We start from the raw sequence: 24,215 nt of genomic DNA, 5'->3' as shown, positions 1-24,215 counted from the left end.
AGGCTCAAAGTGGTGAAGGATTATTGAATTCACATTTCCAGATCTCAAATCCCAGGCGTGGACATGGTTACTTTGACAGTCAAAGGAGAGAATGTATATGAAAGTGTCTGTTATATTAAAAAAGATTATTTTTTTATTCTTTTTTTTATTCAAGTATAATTAACAGTGTTATATTAGTTTCAGGTGTAGGATATAATGATTCAGCAATTCTATACATTTCTCAGTGCTCATCAAGATAAGTGTACTCTTAATCTCTTTTATCTATTTCACCCATCCCCCCCACCCACCTCCCCTTTGGCAGCCACCAGTTTGTTCTCTGTATTTAAGAGTCTGGTTTTTTTGTTTACATCCATTTTTTTCTTCATTCATTTGTTTTGTTTCTAAAATTCCACATATGAGTGAAATCATATGGTATTTGTCTTTCTCTGACTGACTTATTTCACTTAGCATTATACCCTCTAGGTCCATCCATGGTGTCGCAAATGACAAGATTTCAGTCTTTTTTTATGACTGAGCAATATTCCATTGTATATATACTACATCTTCTTTATCCATTCCTCTATCAGTGGGCACTTGGGTTGCTTCCATATCTTGGCTGTTGTAAATAATGCTGCAATAAACATAGGGATGCATGTATCTTTTCCAAGGAGTATTTTCATTTTCTTTGGGTAAATACCTAGTAATGGAATTCCTGGATCATATGGTAATTCTATTTTTAAGTCAAAAAAATTATTTTTAAAGATAGCTGCTATTTGTGGAGCTCTTACCCTATGCCAGACATCGAGAAGTGTTTGCCATGCCTTTTCTTGTTTAATTATGACAACTCTACAAACAGATGCAGAAAGGGAGGCTTAGAGAGGTTAAGTGACCTGGCCAAGGAAACAGCCAGGATTATCAAATAGGCTGCTCTAACCTTAGCCAGTAAACTACCCTGTCTGACCTTAGAGATGCAAGTTTTCACCATCATCATCATCATCATCACAAAGAGCAATGGGGCATTAGCCATTAAGGAACTATTTGTGAATCAAAACCACAATGAGAACCACTCACTAGGATGCCCATAATCCAAAAAAACAGACAAGAGAAAGTGTTTGGTAAGCTTGTGGAGAAATTGGAACATACATTGCTGGTGGGAATATGAAATGGTGTAGCCATTCCGAAAATGGGTCATTCCTTAAAATGTCAAAAATAAAGTTACTGATGGGCACCTGGGTGGCTCAGTTGGTTAAGCGACTGCCTTCGGCTCAGGTCATGATCCTGGAGTCCCTGGATCGAGTCCCGCATCGGGCTCCCTGCTCGGCAGGGAGTCTGCTTCTCCCTCTGACCCTCCCCCCTCTCATGTGCTCTCTCTCATTCTCTCTCTCTCAAATACATAAATAAAATCTTAAAAAAAAAAAAAAAGTTACTGAATGATCTTTCAGTTTCACTTGTAGGTACAATACCCAAGAAAACTGCAAACATGTTCATGCAAACACACATACACCCATATTCATAACAGCATTATCCATTATCCATAATAGCCCCAAACTGGAAACAACCCAAATGTCCACCCCCTCCCCAAAAAAAGGTCTATCCAGACAATGGAATATTACTTGGCCATACAGAGGAATGAAGTAGAGATACATGTTTCAACATGGATGCACCTTGCAAACATGATGCAGAGTGGAAGAAACCAGACCCAAAGGACCACATAGTGCATGATTCCATTTCTATGACATGTCCAGAATAGGCAAATCCCAGAGACAGAGAGTAGACCCACTGGTCACCAGAGCTATGGGAGATCAGAAGGATTGGGAGTGATGGCTCAGGGCTGTGGAGTTTCTTTTTGAGGTGATGAAAATGTTCTAGAATTGATTGTGGTGATGGTTGCACAACTTTGAATACTAAAACCCACTAAATTGTACATTTTATTTTTTTAAAGATTTATTTATTTATTTATTTGAGAAAGAGTGCGCCCGCGAGCAGGGTGAGGGGCAAAGGGAGAGGGAGAGGGAGAATCTCAAGCAGATTCCACGCTGAGCGCAGAGCTGACATGGAGCTTAATCCCACGACCCTGAGATCATGACCTGAGCCAAAATCAAGAGTTGGATGCTTAACCGACTGAGCCATCCAGGTGCCCCTAAATTGTACACTTCAAATGAGTGAGTTGTATAGTGTGTGAATTATATCTCAATAAGCTGTTAAGAAACAAAAATGAAAAAGAGCAAGAGGGGGCCTTCCTGACACTAGAGAGGACCTAAAGTTACCTTGACGCGTCTGATCCAATTCCTCCCCTAAGCGGTGATGATTCAGACAGATGCCAGGATTATCACCAGGTGTGCTCTGAATCCTTGCCTCCTCCCACGGAATCCAGGGTGTTGCCCTGTTTCTACTTTCCCCAGGCATGCCCCACCCAGCTCACCTTGGCAGGCCTGGGGTAGAACCCAAAGTGTCGCTTTGCCTCTTGTGGCTTCTTTCCGCAGCAGACTGGCACTGTTTCCCCCCGCCTGCAGCTGCATCCCCCCAACACCCCCCCCCCCGGCCCCGGCACCTCCAGCCCCAAATTGCTATGAGAAAAAAAGTCTCAGATTTAAAACCACGTGGAATTCAGGATAAGCACCAGAAGCTGTAACTTGGGGATTTTTGTGCTGTCAACTACTGCAGACATTTGGGGTTCTCCCCACACCCCACTTACCCGATGTAGCAAAGGACCAGCACGTGGAAGACCCACTTAATGGCGCCGTAATGCATGCTCTGGATCTGGAGGACTTTGTTTGTCTCATACTGGAAAACATCTTTCCAGCTGCAACAGGCTGACATGGTGAGAGGCTCCCTCTCCGTTAGGGTCTCGACCAGGGCTCAACCCTCCCAGACCAATCACAGCACCGGAAAATGAAACTGATTCTTAGCAGGAGCCTTTATGTTTGAGTTCCTCCAGTGAGGGCACAGTGGGGGCGGGCCCTGGCAGCTAACCCAGTTGTGGCTGGGGATAAACAAGAGAAGGGAAGTCCTACAGGCCTGGCTGGCAGATGACTCTGCTCCAGCCTGCCTCCCCCAGATGCCTGCACAAAGATGGTGTTCAAAGGAAGGGCATTTTTAGCATTCTCCCTTATCCCCTTTTTCCTTTCACTTTTTTGGACTCCTTTCAGTTGGGGGAAAGGGGCAGCCCTTCAAATGTCAGGAGACCCAGTGCTTCCATTGTGCCTTAATAAAGGGCCTAGATCTTTCTGTTGCCTCAAGGCCCACTCAGAGACTGACTGATTCATTTCTACAACACTTTGTTCAGCCCCAGATGTCTATGAACGCCGGGTGAATGAAGGTCTCCCTCTTCTCCCTCTCCACACTTCCTCCCACAGCACTCTGGTCTGTAGATGGTGGGGGGAATCAGAATTGCTGGGAGGGGAGGAAGACTTTACTTCTATGCTGGATATTTCCTGCGTGACCCTTGAGATCCGTTGAGATCTGCTCTCTGCCCTGCCCCCAGAGTTACAACCCTGACCTAGCCCAGTCAGCCTAAGACTGTCAGAAACAAACTTGCCATTCAGCAAAATGAGGTTTACTGACTCATTCAGTGAGAAAGAGCTCATGCCAGAGAAGCTACCACCATCATCAAAGGGACAGAGTTATCATAGGATTATGGGTGATGGTGAGTCTAGATTAAATTTAAATGAAAGCAGAGTTTGATAGGCTCAAAACAAAGCAGGTTGGTATAAAATGGTCAATCTCAGATCTGGATTGCAAAGTGGACCCAGGGCTCTGCTTCCTTGAAAGTAATAAAGCTAAGACAGGTGTTGAATGTTGTGCCTAGAAACCTTTTACCTGAAGCTCTGCACCAAAGGTGCAAATTGAGGCCGCTTCTCTGTGGCAAGGTGACTTAGATCCTCCAGGCAAAAGTGGAATATTTCATTCTTACTGATGCATTTTCCAATAGCAAATTTTCTGATAACCTATGATTTTAGAGTACCTTACCTCCTGGCTCTTGGTTCAGGACACTGGAGAGCAGAAGGAAGGTGAGATTGAATGTAAATTTTCTTGGCCCTTCTCATAAGTACACATGGCAGGGCTCCTGATCTTTCTGCTGAACGCATACACTGATCCCTCATGCCCTTCCCTCTGCTTCCTCAGCCCTCTGTCTACTATTTCTCTTACCACCACTTTATGGATACTGTTCTTAATAAGCTTACCACTGAGTTCTCAGTTGCCATATTTAGTGATATGTTTTATTCCTTATTCTATTTAAACTTTTGGACCAACACCATGTACCACTCCCTACCTCTTGAGCAATTTCTTCCATTGATTTCCATGACTCCCCTGGGCCCCTTCTTCTAGTTTCTCATCTTTTTTTTTTTTTTTTTTTTTAAGATTTTATTTATGGGGCGCCTGGGTGGCTCAGTCGTTAAGCATCTGCCTCCGGCTCAGGTCATGATCCCAGGGTCCTGGGATCGAGCCACGCATCGGGCTCCCTGCTCCGCGGGAAGCCTGCTTCTCCCTCTCCTACTCCCCCTGCTTGTGTTCCCTCTCTCGCTCTCTCTCTCTCTGTCAAATAAATAAATAAAATCTTTAAAAAAAAAAAAAGATTTTATTTATTTGAGAGAGGGAGATAGGGCGTGCATGCGACAGAGAGCATGAGTGGGGGGGAAGGGCAGAGAGAGAAGCAGGTTCCCCACTGAGCAGGGAGCCCGATGGTTGGGGGGGGTGCTGGATCCCAGAACCCTGGGATCATGACCTGAGCCAAAGGTAGACACTTAACCGACTGAGCCACCCAGGCGCCCCTAGTTTCTCATCTTTACCTCTGTGACTCTTTGTCTTTTCTGTGACTCTTCTCCTTTTATGTGTCAGTTCCTGCAAATTCTGTCTCAGTATTTTTTATATTTCTATCAGTCCTGATAAGACAGGTTATGTTGCAATAACAAACAGCCCCCAAATCTCATGGCTTAAAAACAATGTCCTTTTATTTCTCATCCACAATAAATATTCACCATGGATCGATCACCCAGGAGGCTCTGCTCATCGTAGTCACTCAGAAAACAAAACTAATGGAACAGCCACTATCTTGAACTCTTGAATGAGAAATCTGGCAGGTCTTACAGTGGCATTTAAATCCTCTGACCTTGTGCTCGCTTCGGCAGCACATATATTAAATCCTCTGACCTTGGGGCACCTAGCTCAGTTGGTTAAGCTTTCAACTCTTGGTTTCAGTTCAGGTCATGATCTCAAGGTCCTGGGATAGAGCCCCGGGTGGGGCTCTGTGCTCAGCCAGAGTCTGATGGAGATTTTATCCCTCTCTCTCTTCCTCTGCCCCTCTCCCCACCCCTCACGTGCACACGCACACACTTGTGTGCTCTCTCTCTTTAAAATAAATAAATAGGGGTGCCTGGGTGCCTCAGTCGTTAAGCGCCTGCCTTCAGCTCAGGTCATGATCCCAGGATCCTGGAATCGAGCCCCGCATCGGGCTCCCTGCTAGGCTGGAAGCCTGCTTCTCCTGCTCCCCCTGCTTGTGTTCCTGCTCTTGCTATCCCTCTCTGTGTGCCAAATAAATAAATAAAATCTTAAAAAATAAATAAATCTTTAAAAAAAAACACTCTGACCTAGAAATGATGCACTCCCTTTAGCCCCTAACTCATTTGTCAACACTAGTCACTTGACCCCATCTAACTACCAGGGAACCAGGAAATGCAGTCTCACCATATATCCCCTTCTGTGCCCAGAAACAGAAGAAGCAGACATATTTGGTAAATAGCAGTAATAACTTCTGCATCTTCTCTCTGGGAAATTTCACCCACACACATTCTTTTAAGAATCACCAAATGCTGGGCGCCTGGGTGGCTCAGTTGGTTAAGCGACTGCCTTTGGCTCAGGTCATGATCCCAGGGTCCTGGGATCGAGTCCCACATCGGGCTCCCGGCTCAGCAGGGAGCCTGCTTCTCCCTCTGACCCTCTCCCCTCTCATGCTGTTTCTCTCCTGCTCACTCTCTAATAAATAAATAAATAAATGAATAAATAAAATTAAAAAAAAAAAAGAATCACCAAATGCTAAAAGAAAAGGGGATGGAAAGAGGGGTACATGTGTATATCATGTGTTTAACTATGCATGGAATATAGCTGGAAATAGGCCTACTACATAATTTGGGGGCCCAGTGCAAAATGAAAATGTGGGGTCCCTTATTCAAGATTAAGAATTTCAAGATGGCAATAGCAGAGCGTTAAATCAAGCTCAGGTCCCTTCTATGTGTGGGTCCTTATGTAACTGCACAGGTCCCATGTCCGTGAAGCTGTCTGTGTCTGAAGGATATATAAGATGGTCTCTGGGGAGGGAACTGGGGGATTTGTCAATGTTTGTCAGGCGACTTATTTATCACCTTTCTGTGAAGTTTTTCTACCGTACTCATGCATTACTTTTTAAAAATCACGGATAGATTTTAAAAATCTATTATCTCCAGACCAAATCTGCCTTCTGAGCGCCACACCTGTAGAGTCTATGAACCTCCAGACCTAAAAATCCCACAGACACTTAAAGGGCGCCTGGGTGGCTCAGTCGTTAAACGTCTGCCTTCGGCTCAGGTCAGGATCCCAGGGTCCTGGGATCGAGCCCCGCATCGGGCTCCCTGCTCCGCAGGAAGCCTGCTTCTCCCTCTCCCCCTGCTTGTGTTCCTGCTATCGCTCGCTCTCTCTCTGTCAAATAAATAAACAAAAATCTTAAAAAAAAAAAAATCCCATAGACACTTAAAATCACATCTTCAGAATGGCACACTTCCGCGCAAAATAATAGTGCATGTAGGCACTGATTCGAGGGAGAGAGTAGAGACACGGATGTGGACTACTTTTCCTTTAAACTCAGCTTGAGGGTAAGGGTGGTTTTTAACGGGAAGTGTAGTCAAGGGAAGATTGGGGGAAGGGGTAGTTAAGATGGAAATATTCCAGCCATTCAAAGATGTTCAAAGAGGAATGTCAAGAATGGTGGTTTTTGTTTCTTCGTAAAGTATGAAGTCAAGTCATGAATGGAATGGGGCTTGGGGGCTTGGGTGAATTTATCTTCTCAAGGGTGTGTGTGTGTTTCTGGTTACAGGTCAGAAAAATCAAGTGACTTTCTTTAGCAGAAAAGGTAGTTTTTTGAGGAAACACTGTTGTCTTACAGAACTCAAGTGCAGGAAACGTAGTGAGAACTTATTATTATTATTTTTTTAAGATTTTATTTATTTATTTGACAGAGAGAGACACAGCGAGAGAGGGAACACAAGCAGGGGGAGTGGGAGAGGGAGAAGCAGGCTCCCCGCTGAGCAGGGAGCCCGATGCGGGGCGATGCGGGGCTCCATGCGGGGCTCGATACCAGGGCCTTGGATTCCCGACCCGAGCCAAAGGCAGACACCCAATGACTGAGCCACCCAGGCGCCCCTGTGGTAAGAACTTATTAATAGGGCAACTATAATGTCCTGCGCTTAGGTTGCACTTTCGGTTTGTCTGAAGCTGTGTGGTCCCGCCTCTGCCTGTCTCTCTCTGCACCCACTGTGCATCTCCCTAAACACCGGACTTCTCTGCTCCTCTGGGGGCATGTCACCAAACAAGGCCATCATGGCATCCACATTAGGTGGCCACAGTTCACATGAGACCACAGACCAACTACTTAATTCCAGAGTCCCAGAAGAGTGAATCTGATTGGTCTAGCTATCTGTCTCTGGTCCAATCACCTAAGGCTGTGGGCGGGGTCAAGAAGAAACATGGCTTCGGGGGCCTATTGGGGAGGAGGGTTGTAAAAGAGGGTGGAGGGGAGTAGAGGAGGAGGGGTAAGGGGTGGAGGGAAGGGGAAGGAAGGAAAGAAAGTAAGGAGAGGGAGGAAGAAGTGAAGAAGTGCAACTCTCAGAGAATAGAGGCTGCTAGGCTGGGAGACTCAGGTTAAATCCTCTGCCCTCAGGTGGGACAGCGCTGAGGCAGTCCAGGCAGTTTCCCAGAGGTCCCTAGTGGGACTGAGTCCCAGATGCCTACAGCAGTGACCTGTTCTTCAACGCTTCCTGTATTGGCTGCCTTCCCTCCCTGTCTCACTTCCCCACTGCCCTTCCTGGCCTCACCTCCCAAATTAACTACTTGCACCTGAATCCTTGTCTCAGGGTCCACTTTGGGGAAACTCAAGTCTATTTCAACCTCCTGTGGCTGCTTGCTGTTAAGGAGTCAGGAATTTATCCTGAGAGCAATAGGTGGATCTGTAAGCAGAGTTGTGGCATGACCTCATTTACACTTTAGTAAAATCACTCTGGCTGCACGGTGGAAAGTGGATAGAAGGGGCAAGAGTGGAGGCAGGGAGGGGATCTGTCCGGGGAGAGGGTATAGTGACATGGAGGGGGCCTGAGGGTGGATCTTTGAAGGATCCAACACCAAGGGGACTAAGAGGCATCAGGGAAGGAGAGGAAAATGAGGAAGGAGTGCGTACCCAGGAGCCAACGGAAGGTGGTTCCTGAATAAGCCAGTGAAGACAGGAAATAGTAACAGAGATACAAAGCTGTGTAATTCAAGGGCCCTAGTGAGGAAACTGACAGATAAGTTAATGGAACACGATGGAGTCAAGTATTGAACACAAAGATAGGTGAGTACTTAGCAAATGACAAAAGCATTTAAAATCAAAGGAGAAAAATTACTCAAAATATTGTCTCAGAGCATTTGGCTTGCCATTTAGAGGAGGTCGGTGGAGGCAGGAGGATGTGGTATTCTAACTTTCTATATTTCAAAAGATGTGTAACTGAAATGTGATGGAATGATCAAAAGTGAGCAAAATCAGCTACACAAAGGGACATGCAAGTCACCATTCTGTTTGTGTTTGTGTTGTGCACATTTTGCATTTTGGTAGAGAATCCAAACAAAGATAACTGGATGCCCCCCTGTCTTTTTTAAAGATGTTATTTATTTGTCAGAGAGAAGACAGAGGCAGGCAGAGGGAGAAGCAGGCTCCCTGCTGAGCAAGGAGCCCAATGCGGGACTCGATCCCAGGACCCTGGGATCATGACCTGAGCCGAAGGCAGATGCTTAACCAACTGAGCCACCTATGCGTCCCCCCCGTCTTTTTAAAAAAATATTTATTTATTTATTTTGGGGTGGGGAGAGAGAGTGCATGCATGTGGGAGGGGCAGAGGAAGAGAATCTCAAGCAGACTCCCAGCTGAGTGAGGAGCCCACTGCATCCAGGCTCAATCTCATGACCCTGTCAAGTGCTTTTTTCGCCCTCTATATTTCTCCATGGCAATTTCTTGTGAACCTGCCTTTCTGACCCTCTCTTCCTTGCCTCTCATCATCTCATTCAGAATTCTTATAATAAGTTGGTCAAGAGTCTACTGCTTAGGGATTTCACAGAGTTAGGAGAGATTCTAGTGCCCTGGTATTCAAAACAGTTTTTCTTTGAATTACACTAAACCAGTGCTGCCTAATAGGGTAGACACTAACCACATGTGGCCATTTACATTTAAATTAATTAAAATTGAATGAAATTTAAAATTCAGTTCTTCATTCGTATTCACCATATTTCAAGTGTTCAGTAGCCACATGTGGCTCATACTGTGTTGGACAGTGAAGATACAGAACATGTACACCATTGTAGAAAGTTCTACTGAACAGCCCTGCTGACTAAATCTGTGGGATAGAGGAAAAGATGAGTACAGTTGCAGGTAAGTGAGGAAGGGAGGGCTGGCCCAGTCAGATGGCATCCATTTTCTGTGTGAAATAAGAGGCAGATGTGCCTGAGGAGAGAGAAAGACAAGGCAGAGGGGTGGGAGGTTCGATGAGAGTGAAGAAGAATCAAAACAGTTGCTATGGTGAACAGGAGAAGAGCCAACAGGGAAAACAGGAATTCCAGTGTGGCATCGAGAATTAAAAACCATGAATTGGTTATTGCAACGTCTACGTGACTGAGATTATAATAGGGGCCTGGGCCTTCCCACCTACAGGATCTACCTCCCACTTCCACATCCGGGGACCCATCAGGTCTTGCCAAGTGGTTCAAATAGTTTTAGAATTTGTAATCATTGGTATCTACCATGTCTATTTTGGTCTTTTACATTTGTTCCTGAAGCAGTGTGAACGAAGCTACATCTCTGCCCCTTCTTCCCCCTAAGTCACCCTTCCCTGGGAATCCTCTCCCTTGCCAGCCCCACAACACAGAGCAGAAAGCTTTTCTTTCCATCCCAACTTAACCCAGGCACTGGGAATGACTGGTTCACTCAATTTATTCTGGGTAAACTTGCTCAATACTTCTCATGAATGCTGGACTTCTTTTAATCCCAGGATCTCCCCTTCCCTCCACTCCATCCAAGCCCAATACACACACCCTCCTTGGAACTTTAAAAATCTATTTTCTGATCAAGACAGCTGGCCACTTCAGGTAATAACTGGGTCTTTTGCAACCCTAAACACAGAGGCTGGGGATGGGTGGGGAAAACTGGGAATTTCCTTCTAATGGTGGATGGTAGAGAGGTGTCTGAGGTTTCTAGAGGGCCAAGAACCCATTGCTCTCTCTATCAGTCTTAGCAGGACAAATACGAAAGTAGAATAGAAGGAAATTTTCATTGATCCAGGGCTGAGCTTTTGCTGGAAGTTGAGAATTATGTTATTAAGGGTGCTTTTGTCTGAAGGTAACAGAATACCAGACTCAAACTGGCTTAAATATAAAAGAAATTATTGTCTCATATATAGGGAGGACAAAATTTAGGAGTTGATTTAGTGGCTTGAAAACATAACCAAGGATCCAGGTTCTTTTCTATCTGTCTGCACTGTCTTGTTGTTGGTTCATCCTCAGAAAGAAAGATAATCAATTCTTCTGTCTCTTTGATGGGAAAATCTTTCCCCGAGTCCCTTTCTCCTCACCTCACTCTACTCTCTAGTGCTAGAAGTGAGTCACACACCTGATCCTCCCCTGGAAAGAGAACGGAAATGACCATGACCAGCTTGGATCCATCATCTTGGTTGGAGTGGATGTTGGGCAGTCGCCTACAGTATCTACTACTCAAGCACTGGCAAAAAAGTAGCTAAAATGAGGACCAAGGGGGCGCCTGAGTGGCTCAGTTGGTTGAGCGTCTGACTCTTGATTTTAGCTCAGGTCATGATCTCAGCATTGTGGGACTGAGCCCCGAGTTGGGCTCCTCACTCAGTGGGGAGTCTGCTGGAGATTCTCTCTCTCCCCCTCCCTGTGCCTCTCTCCCCCACCCCACTCGCAAGTGCTCTTTTCTCTCTCTCTCTAATAAATAAATAAATCAAAAAATAAAATAAAACGAGGACCAGGGAATCTCTGCTGGATAAGGAAGGAAGTGAAGGAAGGAGGGTCATGAGAAGGAGAAAGTAGAAGAATCAAGGGATCCTGGAGTTCAAAGAACTGCTAAGCCTGAAATAACTGAAGAACAGAAGATACAGCCTGTGGCCGGAGAAATTGAAGACTTTAGAGGAAGATTCATTCCAGGAGAAACTGACATCCAGGACATGGTCAAAGGATGTGGTGGCTAGAGTAGAGTGAAGGCGAAGATCATTGAAATGAGGAGGGACAAGAGCCAAGGGGCTAGGAGGTTGACCTAGGGTAATCTTACAATCATTAAAGTCATCAACATGGTGGTAGGAACTGGGGTGGGGAGGAAGGATGAGCTAGATGCCAAAGTCTCCTAAAAATAATTGATTGATTCATTGATTAGTAAACATCAGCAATGAAAAGGCATAGAAAGTGGTTCAGCCAGATGCTGTGAGCCTCAGAGTTTACTCAAGATGGACGATCACTGATCTGGAACTAGAGGTGGGGAGCATAGAGGACACCAGGAGAGTGGAGAAAGGACTAGCATCCTCTGGGGAGGGCTTCAAGGACTCTCAGAGGGGAGCCAGGTTATACCTGGGGCAGGAAGTAGTAGGGACTCTGTGTGCTGAGGTCATGACATAAAAAAGAAAAGAGCATGCCCTCCACTCTTCTCTTTCCTCTTCTTACAGGCTGGAATGAAACCTGGAGGTGAGCCATCTTTGACCCAGAGTATCAGAAATCATACTCCTGACCCACTGGTCAATACAGAAGCAAGTCCAAAATAACTCTTTCCAAGTGTCAATTAATCCCCTGAGCTTATCAGTATCTGAGGATTTAGCACTCAACTGTCCACTAAAAATCTATTCTCTTGGGGCGCCTGGGTGGCTTAGTCGTTGAGCGTCTGCCTTCGGCTCAGGTCATGATCCCGGGATCCTGGGATCGAGTCCTGCATCGAGCTCCCTGCTCAGCAGGAAGCTTGCTTCTCCCTCTCCCACTCCCCCTGTTTGTGTTCCCTCTCTCACTGTCTCTCTGTCAAAATAAATAAATAAAATCTTTAAAAAAAATCTAGTCTCTTTTTCTTTGTTGACAGTGTCCCCAATTTTGTTCAGGTTTCAAACCCTCAGGAAAAATAACCCTATCCCCATCTCAGGGGTATCATGTTAATCCCATTCTACCTGTAGGAGTGGGCACAAAAGCCCATTATAGCCACTGAAACATGAAGTGAAGTTTTTTAGGGATCTTCTGAAGAAGGAGGTCATTCCTAAGAAAGAGACGTGAGAAGAAATGGTCTTTCTAATGTGACATGCTCGGGATGGCAGGGCAAAACAATGGAAAGAACTTGGTCAGAGCCACTGGGTTAACTACTTCTGGAGCCACCCTACCTGGGATTTCTTTTTTAATATATGTTGTTTAAGTCATTTTAACTGTGCTTTTTTAAACTCATACCCAAAGGATTCTGATTTAAGAAGCATTGCTGGGGAACCCTTATGAAGTTCACTGGGAGGCTTGCAGACAGCATCACTAAAACCCCCAAACAGGCAGAGATACAATTTACTGGTATGACAGCGGACAGCATCCCTGAAGACCAGAGACAAGCAAGGACCTAAATGCCAAGAGGCAGACATTCCTGGGTGCTGGGAGATGTCTTAGGTCCATCACCCTGGCAGGCCACCTCCTCTGTCATCTTTTCCTTGGTGTCCTTGCCCTGGCATCTCGTGGTAATAGATAATGGAATATGCTATTGGATGTGGCTCAGGTACCTGCTACCTTGTATACTCGAAGCCTCCATTTCCTTCCCTTTTCTCATTCCCTGTGAGTTCTGCCAGCTTCTCTTTTAGTCCAGCCAACACAAGAGATGCTCTCACTCAAATGATGGATGGGTTGACTCTCTCTAACTTTCCAAAACCCAAAAACTTTTTTCAAGATTGTGGTAAAATAAACATAACCTAAATTTTTACCATTTTAACCATTTTTAAGTGTACAGTTGAGTGGCATTCAGTACATAGTGGTCACACTATTTGTGCAACCGTCACCGCCATCTATCTCCTACCCTTTCATCACCTCAAACTGAAACTTTCCCCATTAAACCCTGACTCCTCATTCTCTCCTCCCAGCCCCTGGAAACCACTTTCTGTCTCTATGTACGTGACTGCTCTAGGTCCCTCATATGATTGGGAGTCATACCATATTTGTCCTTTTTGGTCTGGCTTATTTCACGTGGCATGGTGTCTTCCAGGTTCATTCATGTTGTAGCATGTGTCAGGATTTCCTTCCTTTTTAAGGCTGAATAATATTTTATTGTGTGGCTAGAGCACATTGTGTTTACCCATTTGTTCATCGATGGACACTTAGGTTGTTTCCACCTCTTTGGCTATTGTGAATAATGCAGCTACAAACACGGTTGCACAAATTTCTGTTCACAACCCTGTCTTCAGTTCTTTGGGGGTATATAGCCAGAAGTGGAATTGACGGATCATATCGTAATTCTATTTAATATTTTGAGGAACCAAGTTTATTTATTCGCTTACTTACTTATTTATTTAAATTTTTTTTTTTTTTTTACCTACCAAGATAGCCACATGGGATTGACAGCTTCTCCTTTTTAACTCAAAAGCTGAATGCAGGGGCGCCTGGCTGGCTCAGTTGGTGGAGCTTGCAACTCTTGATCTCTGGGTTGGGAATTCGAGCCCCACATTGGGTGTAGAGATTACTAAAAAAATAAAATATTTTTTAAAAAGCTGAATACATCACCCTTGGAAGGGGAAATGCCTTCCTTGTATTAGCGAGTCACTATCTCTGTCATTAAAGCAGACATAAAAACCATTTGTTTAATTGCAGCAAGGCATTCAGATACAGAGAATAGAGGAGGAAAGGAGAATAAAGTTGTGCTGAGAAGGTGGAAATTTAGGACATGAAACAAAAAGGAGCAGAGAAACAGGGAAGGCAGAGAGGAGCTGAGGGTAGGCTTGTGGCATGAAGACCCACCAGCGCCACGGGTCCCTAGAGTGATCCAGAATAGAGAATTCCTCCCTGGTTCTGGACTCCCAAGAGGCCTGACCCAATTACAACTTCTCTTCTTTGTTTTTGTTTTTTTTTTTTCTTTCATGAAATCCCATCTTCCATACTTCTGTCTGAGTATGTGCGTAGTAGGCCCTTGTGTGAATAAAAGGAAAAGCCTCTGTCTGTCTCTGTATTCACGCCACTTCTGACACCAAATGTGTGGGTTTTCCACGCTAACCAGTTCTCCAACTATGTGTGGACACCAACTGGGTGTCCTACAATTCAATTCTGATACTAACTAACTGGAGTTAGTGTACACCCTACAAGTGAAGTGCTCCGTCTCTTAAGGCTGCCCCCACTTCAGATGGCAATCACAAGCAGTGGGTCCCCAGATGACAGACTTGGCTATGAATTGGGGGTTCCTACAACCCCTTCCTCAGGTTTGGTAATTTGCTATAGTGGCTCATAGAACTCAGGAGAACACATTTACTAGTTTATTGTAAAGGATATAATAAAGGATACAGATGAACATCCAGATGAAGAGGTACATCTGACTGGAAGGGTTCTGAGTACAGAGCTTCTGTCTCTATGGAGTTGGGGTGCACCACTGTCTCAGCATGTGGAGGTGTTCACCAACCTGGAAGCTCTCCAAACTCCATAGTTTAGGGATTTTTATGGAGGCTTCATTACGTACGCATGATCAGTTATTAACTTAATCTCTAGCTCCTCCTCTCACCAGAGGATGGGGGGCAGGGCTGAAAGTTCTAAGCTCCTAGTCATGGCTTGGTCTTTCTGGTGACTGTCCCCCATCCTGAAGCTCTCCAGGAGCCCACCAAGAGTCACCTCACTAGGACAAAAGACCCTTTTAATCAACAAGGAAATTTCAAGGGATTTAGGAGCTCTGTGTCAGGAACCAGGGTCAAAGACCAAATATTAAAACAAAAGATTCTCTTAGCACCCCTCTCACTCAGGAAATTACAAGCGTTTTAGCAGCCCTAAATCAGGAGCAGAGACCAAATATATATTACTTATTATGCCACAGTGACATAGTTTGTGTATTTATTCCTCACAATCAAACTTGGCCCTGTGAAACTGACAGGACCTCATGTCAAAGATGTTGACTTGCTTTGACCCTTTTTGTTGAGCCAGTTATGTGGCACTCATCAGGGTAGTCTCAATCCAGCTCAAGAGCATCAAGTTACATGGAGAAGTCAATGGAATGGAGAGGACTTGGGGCCAGGGCACCAGACTGAGCCCAGAAGCGTGGAGATGGTGACATGAGACAGGACAGGCACAGCAAACAGAAAATGAGGGCTAGAGCCGAGGGGCAGGCCAGAGGCTGAGCTCAGAGTCTCTGGAGGCCCCAGGAAGAAGGGATAGGGAGCGCACCCTAGTTCTGCTCACTGCCAGAAGAGGGAAGGGATGGTGGTGGAGTCCATGATTTGAAGATATCTGAACTTCTCCCTACCCATTCCGTTGCTTTTATCAAAATTCTCACTGTCCATTTTATCCAGTCAAACCTATTTCCCTTGGCTCTCGCTCTTGCTTTTTTTTTTTTTTTTTTCATACCCACCCCCATTTCCCTTATGCCTGGAACAATCTCCCACTTAGCATCTGCCTGCCCGGTGCCTTGCCTTCCTTTACAATGCCACCTACCACTTAGTTTCTCTGATTAAGTGGAAGTTGAATAATCATACTTCTATCTTCAAAGTACATCATTTAAATCCCAAATGTCTTTGGGGTTGCCATACATGATGAAAGGTCTGACTGACTGATTTTCTTTAAGGGAATGATTACTCATTAACAGCACCATGCCTGGTACATAATAATGTTCAGTAAATTGTAGCTATTAATTGATAATGATATGTTATTGGGGCACCTGGGTGGCTCAGTTGGTTAAGCATCTGACTCTTGATTTTGGCTCAGGTCATGATCTCAGGGTCATGGGATTGAGTCTTGTGTCAGTCTCCACGCTCAGCGCATAGTCTGCTAGAGGTTCTCTCTCTCCCTCTCCCTCTGCCCTAACCCCCGCTTGTGTGCATGTGTGCTCTCTCTCTCTAAAACAAACAAACAAATAAATAAAATATTTAAAAAATGATACGTTATTCATAATAGTAACAATACTAAGAAGACGATATAGGCTCTGAGAAGATAAGGACAATTGGCCAGTGGTCTGGCTTGCCTGGGCAGATGCCCATCCTCATCCAATCAGCCATGGTTAGGCCTATGAAAGTCTGCTGATTTCAGGTTGAGTTAGAAGGAGGAGTTAGGCATGGCAGAAAAATCTATTGATCTCTGCTATAATTAAATATTTGAATACTGGGTTATTGAACCTGAGCATAGAGTACCCATTGTCTTTGTCTTGACCAGTACACCATCTATGTGTGCCCTCATACCATGGCTTGTCACTCTGTATCCGGTGTTGAAGTTATTTCTGAGCACATCTCATGTCTTCTGGTCAACTGTGAGTTCTTGAAACTAGAGTCTCCTAGGTTCCAGGAACAACCCAGATGTCTGAGGAATGGATGAATAATGAAAGAAGGAGGATAATACACATCACTCCTAAACATCAAGCCCTGAAGTAGCAGCCTATGCTTCTCCAGGCCTGTCTCCCAATCCTTTCCCCATTCTTTAGTTCAACTAGTGTTTACAGCACCTACTATGTGTGAGGGTCTGGGACTCCTGCTAAACATCCCACAATACCTAGATCAACCCCCCATGACAAAGAGTTTTCTGGTCCAAAATGTCCATAGTGCTGAGCTGAGAAACCCTGGTCTATACTGTGTTGGCTTCTAAGCTGTAAATTCAACTGTAAACTGTGAAATCAAGGACCAGAGGATAAGGCGCATAGTAGGTGCTCAGCGAATGCTTGTTAACCACATGGGTGAATGAATGCTATCTTTCATTTGTTATTTGGCCGAGTGCCTGGTACAGGGCTGTGTCCGAGTAGCTGTTCCGTAAATAGTTATTGACTTGTTCCTAAACGCCCCCCCCCCCCAAGAGCCACTTATGCACAGCTGGGGATGATGTCCTCCGGGCTGGGGGACAGGAAGTCCTCATAGCTGCGGTCTGGGGTTCCTGCAAACTGCTGTGGGAAGCCACAGAGCAGAGAAGCAGACAGTGTTTCTCTACATTGTGATGGATTCATTGTCTCCTCTCCTGTCCTTCTTCTTTTAAACTCTCAGCAGAGAAGGTTTAAACGGCTCAGCCAAGTGAGAGCCTGTGAATTCAGCTCCTCAGGAAAGGGAGGAAAAAATGAGCCCAGACTGAGGGTTATTGTTAACATATTTGAGAATCGAGAGCCCATTAGAATCAGAGATAGGGTGGAGCTCGAGGGGCAGGACTCTTCACCATGTCTTTCTTTCTTTCTTTCTTTCTTTCTTTTCTTTCTTTCTTTCTTTCTTTCTTTCTTTCTTTCTTTCTTTCTCTCTTTCTCTCTTTCTTTCTCTCTCTCTCTCTCTCCCTCCCTCCCTTCCTCCCTCCCTTCCTTTTGTTTCCTTTTTTTTTTCTTTCCTCCCTCCCTCCCTCCCTCCCTTCCTTTCTTTCTTTCTTTCTTTCAAAGATTTATTTATTTATTTGAGAGAGAGAGAGCAAGCAGGGTGATGGGCAGAGGGAGAGGGAGAGTCTCAAGCAGACTCTGCACTGAGTGCAGAGCCCGACGTGGGGCTCCATCTCATGACTCTGAGATCATGAGCTGAGCTGAAACCAAGAGTCTGACTCTTAACCAACTGTGCCACGTCCTTCCTAATTCATTTATATAACAAATATTTATTGAGTGTCAGTGACTCTTTAAGGATATGTGAGTTAATAAAAGAGACCCAAATACCCATCCTCTTGGAACTTATATTCTGAAGAAACAGGATGGACAATTGATCAGTAAGTCAGATACATACTGTGTGAGAAGGCCATGTACCTGACAGAGAAAAACCAAGCAGGGAAGGAAAATAAGGTTGTTTGGGGTTGAACTTGTTGGTTACATTGAGGTGAAATTCACATAACATAAAACTAACCATTTCAAAGTGAACAATTCAGTGGCATTTAGTACATTCACAATGCTGTGCAAACACCACCTCTATCTAGTTCCCAAACATTTTCATCCCCAGAAAGAAGGCCCCACACCCATTAGGAGTCACTCCCCATTCCCTTCTCTTGCCCCTGCAGCCCCAGGCAGCCACAAGTCTGCTTTCTGTCTCTAGGGATTTACCAGCCCCTGGTAACCACTAATTTTCTTTCTTTCTTTGTGGATTTTCCTATTCTGGGCCTTTCACATAAATGGAATCATATACCGGGTGGTCTGTTGTGACTGGCTCCTTTCACTTAGTGTCATGTTTTCAAGGGTCACACACATCTTAGCATGTATCAGTTCATTCCTTTTTATGGCTGAGTAATATTCTGTTTTATGCATAGATCACATTTGATATGTCCATTCATCAGCTGATGCACATTTGGGTAGTTTCCACCTTTGGCTATGGTGAACAGTGTCACCATGAACTTTCTAGTACAAGTGTTTACATTCCTGTTTTCAATTCTTTTGGGTAAAAACCTAAGAGTAGAATCACCAAACTGTTTTCCACAGGGGATGGGCCATTTTCTGTTCCCACCTGCAGTATATGGGGGCTCCAGTTTCTCCACATTCTCGCCAACCCTTGTTATTTTCCATTTAGTAATAACAGCCATCTGAGTGGTAAGTACTGGTATCTGGTGAGGTTTTGATTTGCATTTCCCTAACGCAAGTCATTAGGTGTTGAGAATTTCTTCATGTGTTCATTGGCCATTTGTATATCTTCTTAAAGAGATGTCTATTTAAGTCCTTTGCCCACATTTGCATTGGGTTGTCTTTTTGTCATTGAGACTTAAGAGTGGGGGTTGAACTTTTCAATAAGGTGGTCGGAAAAGGCCTTCCTGAGAAGATGACTTTTAAGTGAAGACCTAAAGAAGCTGAGGGAGTGAACCTCCAGAATGTCTGAGAAAAGCATTGCAGGCAGAGGGAATGGCAAGTGCAAAGGCCCTGAGGCAAATCATTTTCACTTGTCTTTATCTGTTTTCTGGTCTGCAGATGGGCAAGGATAAGACTGTGAAGACAGTATCATGTAGAATATTAACAAATTATCAACACCCGGACTCACCCACACACTTGAGCAAGATACATAACTTCTCACAGCTTCAATATGATCATCTGTAAAATAGGGATAGTAATCGTTATCTACCTCAGTGTGTTTTCACAAAGAATTGAATGAAATAATATACTCAGCCCTGGCCTGGCACATAGTAGTGCTCAGAAATGTGGGTTTTGAACCCAGATCAGGAGGACTTCAAATCCTGAGGCCACCAGGAAGGAAATGGTTTATAGGAGAGTCTGAGGGGTTTCATGGCTGGGAGGCCTACAGGCCAGCCTGACCCAGGCTACCATGCACTTTCTTCTGTTCATGTTTGTTTGTTTAAAGATTTTATTTATTTATTTATTTATTTGAGAGAGAGAGAGAGAGAGAGCACGAGTGGGGAGAGGGGCAGAGGGAGAAGGAGAGAGAGAATCTCAAGCAGACTCTGTGCCGAGCCCGACATGGGGCTCAATCTCATGACCCTGAGATCACCACCTGAGCTGAAATCAAGATTCAGACATTTAGACTGTGCCACCCAGGCACCCCCTCTGTTTGTGTTAAGCAGGGGAATTAGAGTCTGAATGCCAGCTTTCACCAAGTGACATTAAGTAAATTTCTTAACTGCTTTGAACATAGTTTCTTCATTTGTGCCTCATTATGGTGGACAGGATCCAAGATCATATATGTGTCAATAGGAAATTTAACAGATGTTGTACGTGAATGTCACCAACATATAGTAGATGCTGAAAAAATTTCCCTCTCTTATTGTTTCATTATGTGTCTTCTCAGCAAATACCATTTCGGGCATTCAAAAAACACAAAATTACGGGCGCCTGGTGGCTCAGCCGTTAAGCATCTGCCTTCGGCTCAGGTCATGATCCCAGAGTCCTGGGATCAAGCCCCACATCGGGCTCCCTGCTCTGCAGGAAGGAAGCCTGCTTCTCCCTCTCCCGTTCCCCTTGCATGTGCTCTCTGTCAGATAAATAAATAAAATCTTAAAAAACAAAACAAAACACAAAATTACCTTTAATCACATCTTTACAAGTTACCATGTTGTTTTGCCTTATTTTGTTCGGCAAGTAGAATGTGGGCTTTGGGGTCTCAGGTGAGAGTTCAGATCCCAGCTCCTGTGCTTCCTGGCTGTTGGACCTTGGGCCTGTGTCTTAACCTCTCTGAGCTTTAGTTTCCTGGCCCACCTTCCAAAGCAGTTGTAAGGATCCAGATCATTTCTGTAAAGTGCCCAGGGGCCTTTAGGACTCTTGACCTCAGGGCCAGTGGTGGCCACCTTGAAAAGGTAAAGGAAGTCCAAGCAGTTCGGGTGGTAAAGAAGAACAAGAGAGAAAAGTCCCCATCAGATTATGTAGAAAAGCTTAGAGTGTAGAAAGAGTGGAACCAGAGTGGATGAATTTACAGTCCTCATTTTCTCCCTCTAGAAGGAGCTAAGAGTCAAGAGTCCCAGGCGCTCTATCTCAAGCTAGCTCCGTGCCCTCCAGCAAGTCCCTTCACCTGTGTGCCCCTCGGTCTCCCAGGGTCCCTCTTCTCTTTGTGACTGTGTCACCGCTGCTGAGCAGCAGAGGGCAGCACTGCCCCAACATTCCCTATGGAGGATGTGCCTCCAAGTCTAGTTTTGTTTGCTCTGCTGCTGTTGTCTGACTCGGGCAAGAGAACTGGTGGAATAATAATAGTGGTACGTTTCTCTTTTTTCAAACAGCCTTAATTTATCCTCGGTGCGCAGTCAGAATGAGGTCTTGACACAGCATACAGATGAGGAAACAGAGCTCAGAAGCATAAGAGATTTAACAAGTCCGCATCGAAACAACTGACTGATGATTTTGGTCCCACCACATCCTAAATCTAGACTGTTCCAATCCTGGGAACGCGTTGCAGTATGTCTAGTCTGCTTAGTATAAATAATCAATTAACTGCTTTATGGGTCATGAAGTATTTTCTGATCCCTAATATCAGAGGATTCTCATCTTGTTCTCCCCAGCTTCCAGATGAGCGAACAGAGGCTTCTAGAAGTTATGCCATTTGGCTTAGCATTTCCTTAATCAGCTCCGTTTTAGAGGTTGTTGGGTAGACTCCCAGAAATATTAGCTTAAAAAGTACAGAACTTGGTGTTTTGCAGCAATTTTTATGTGATGGGACATAGTGGGTTCTTGTCCAAATGTTGTTTTTTGTTTTGCAAAAGGAATTCAGACCCTCTCTCTGTCTCAGCACGAGTGATTAGCAATCCTGTGGGGAACTGGAATAGCTATAGATTTTACTCAGTTTTATAGTTTTACTCAGAAGGGACTATCAAATGATACCTCTGTCCCCAACTCCAGATTCTGATATCCACCCCTGAGCACTGAGAGAATCCTGGTTTTTGATGGCGGTTTTATTTGTATGTTTTGCAATGTCTTTAACAGACCCTTGGGTTGGTTAAGATGCTGAGATGCTGTCACAGAAAGGCACAACTCAAACTAGCTTAAACACTTAAAACAGTAAGGACAATTTTTACTTCGTATAACAGGTAATCTCCAAGGTGTCTCATGAAGCAACTCAGCAAATCAGTGGAATTATCCTGCCCCCAAAATGTCAATAGTGCTGAGGTTAAGAAACCCTGAATTAGACCAGGCAGGATTCAGCCTCTAGAGCAGGGGTTGGGGCTGGAGTCTGCTTCCATGAAGCACACAGCAGTGAGGAGGGGGTGGGAGGACCCCACACACAGTTGGGGTTGGAGAGTCTGCAAGAGGAAATGAGGATTGGCTTTTGGAAAGGAAATCAACAGTCTGTTATAAACCCTGATGCTGTTCATTTAGCTCTCAAGGAGCTTGAACTGACTCTTACACTGAGTGAATCCCCAGGCTGGGAGCTAGGGGAGATGTAAGAGAATCAATACTTGGCCCTCACCGGCATCTCGCTTATAGTCTAGCTGTTGAAACCAGACTTGTATTACTTGCTTTTTACTATTATCATTTGTTGGCTTTTTAAAATCGTAGAAAATACTGAAAGGAATCAAGAAAAACCAGAATCGCCCATAACCCATCAAGATAGCTACGGCTAACATTTTTGTTTATTTTCTTCTAATCTAGGCCCTGTTTTCTAATTGTTGCATTTCATGCAAATTATCTCCTCATTCATACATTCAACAGCCATGGAGCTGAGTGCTGGTGCGCGTGGTTCAGAGTTTCAGTGTACAGAGGAACAATTCCATTGTAGCCCACAATGGTTGAATAGGGGAAGCTTCACCTGGGTCTTGAAGTCCATTTGAATTAGGGAAGAGTGTATAAGAATTGCCTTCCAATGAGAGGAGGGGAATGTCCCCGGAACAAAGGGCAGGGAGGGGTGGGGGAGAAGACTGGTGCATATTGGGACGCCAGAGGGAAGGAGTCCGTGGTAGGGAAGATTCTAGGTGTAGTGGATATGCCGGTCCAGCATTCATCCCCACTTCTGATAATAACACCCAATTTTACTTTTGGGGAGTCACTCCTCCACTGACAACCCTCAGCTCCTCTTTGGGTGTAGCTAATCCCGTCTCCTTTGTTTGGAGGTGGTCACATGATTGAGTCTGGCCAATCAGAACACCATATCCCTCCGGCAGGTGATTGGCTCAGGGGTGGGCACATAATTAGATCACGCTGATCAGGACCACTGAGACTCAATTCCGTTTGTTGGGACCATCTGGATCTGAAGCTAATAGGATAAGGCTTAGTACTGCTGGTAGATGTCTTGCTATCGTGAGTGGAGAGGCTACATGAAAATAAAGACAACAGGATAAGGAGTAGAACCAAGAGAGAAGGATCAACGGAGTCCTGAGGATAATATCTGAGCTCCTAGATCTAGTGGTACTTGAAGCCTATGGCTCCTTTGGATTGTCCAGTTATATGAGCTAATAAATTGCCTTTTTTGCTTAGGCCAGTTTCAGTTAACTTTCTGTCTTTTGCAACTGAAAGTTCTAATACACTTTGCAGCCTAGAGTAATGGAAAAAGTATCAGACTTAGGATCAGTAGGGCTCTGCTCTGTCTCTAACCAGCTGTGTCCTTGGGCAAAAACCATGTCATCTGTCCAGGGCTCAACTCCTCTCTAAAATGAAGGAAATAATATGTGCCTCTTGGGTGAATGACAGTGCTTTTTGAACTAAAGGGAAATAAAATGTAGAGGATTCTTATGAAATTGCAGGGATAATTTTAGGAAGGAAATTCCAGAATGGCTTAAAAGGCCCCTAGTCTAAAGGTAAACTTGGGATGCGGCAAGTAAGTGCCAGGTGGCGATCTAAGTGAAGTAGGACCAAGTACAAGAAAGACCATAGATCTCCTGGTCTACCTTTTCCCCTTTGATAAATACATGAGACAAAGGAATATTATTCTAAGAAAAATGGCAGCACAAACATGATGCTAATGGGCAACTGACACTAGCCTCAGGATCACAGATGATGGGAGTGTGGGGACTGGAAACCTGGTCTGTGCAAGTCTCATCTGGAACAGGCAGCCTCTTCTTGACTTTAGCCAATCTGCCACACAGTATATCTAGCTTTCCCACATTTTCAAGGGAACCCAGAAATCCACACAGCCTGAACAAATGGAATTGAGACGCATTGGTTTTGATTGGCTGCCTCATCTTGAAATATCTCAATTTTCAAACGTTGGTTCATGCTATTGGTTTGTTTGTTTAGCACTCTGTGAGCCACACACAGCTCGTCTATCTGTGAAACTGAGCCCTGGGAATGCTAGTTTGTTATCCCTTGTGGAGGTGCCAAGATGAATCTCAGTTGGAAGGATGAGAGAGGGTGGTTAGCAGGGAGAAATCCGTGCAAAACCAAGGGATAGGCAGAAAGTTCATGCAGGACGACCTCCATCTTCTCCTGAAAAGCAACTCCATAAATATTCATTCAATCCTCA

General features: G+C 44.7%; 2 protein-coding genes across 6 annotated transcripts in view; one reads left to right on the top strand and one right to left on the bottom strand.

Annotated features, from left to right (window-relative positions):
• The window catches only part of P2RX7 (purinergic receptor P2X 7), a 49,757-nt gene extending 45,482 nt beyond the window's left edge, over positions 1-4,275 (bottom strand). The window contains exon 1 of the mRNA XM_032431590.1: positions 2,675-4,275. Within this exon, the coding sequence (XP_032287481.1) occupies positions 2,675-2,799 (125 nt within the window). The 5' untranslated portion in view covers positions 2,800-4,275. The remainder of the gene's footprint in view (positions 1-2,674) is intronic.
• The window catches only part of IFT81 (intraflagellar transport 81), a 181,372-nt gene that overhangs the window by 66,434 nt on the left and 90,723 nt on the right, over positions 1-24,215 (top strand). The window lies entirely within an intron of this gene.

The sequence above is a fragment of the Phoca vitulina genome, unplaced genomic scaffold (genome assembly GCF_004348235.1).
Source record: "Phoca vitulina isolate PV1807 unplaced genomic scaffold, GSC_HSeal_1.0 scaffold46, whole genome shotgun sequence".
Lineage (NCBI taxonomy): Eukaryota > Metazoa > Chordata > Mammalia > Carnivora > Phocidae > Phoca > Phoca vitulina.
This window is presented reverse-complemented; position numbering and strand designations above follow the sequence as displayed.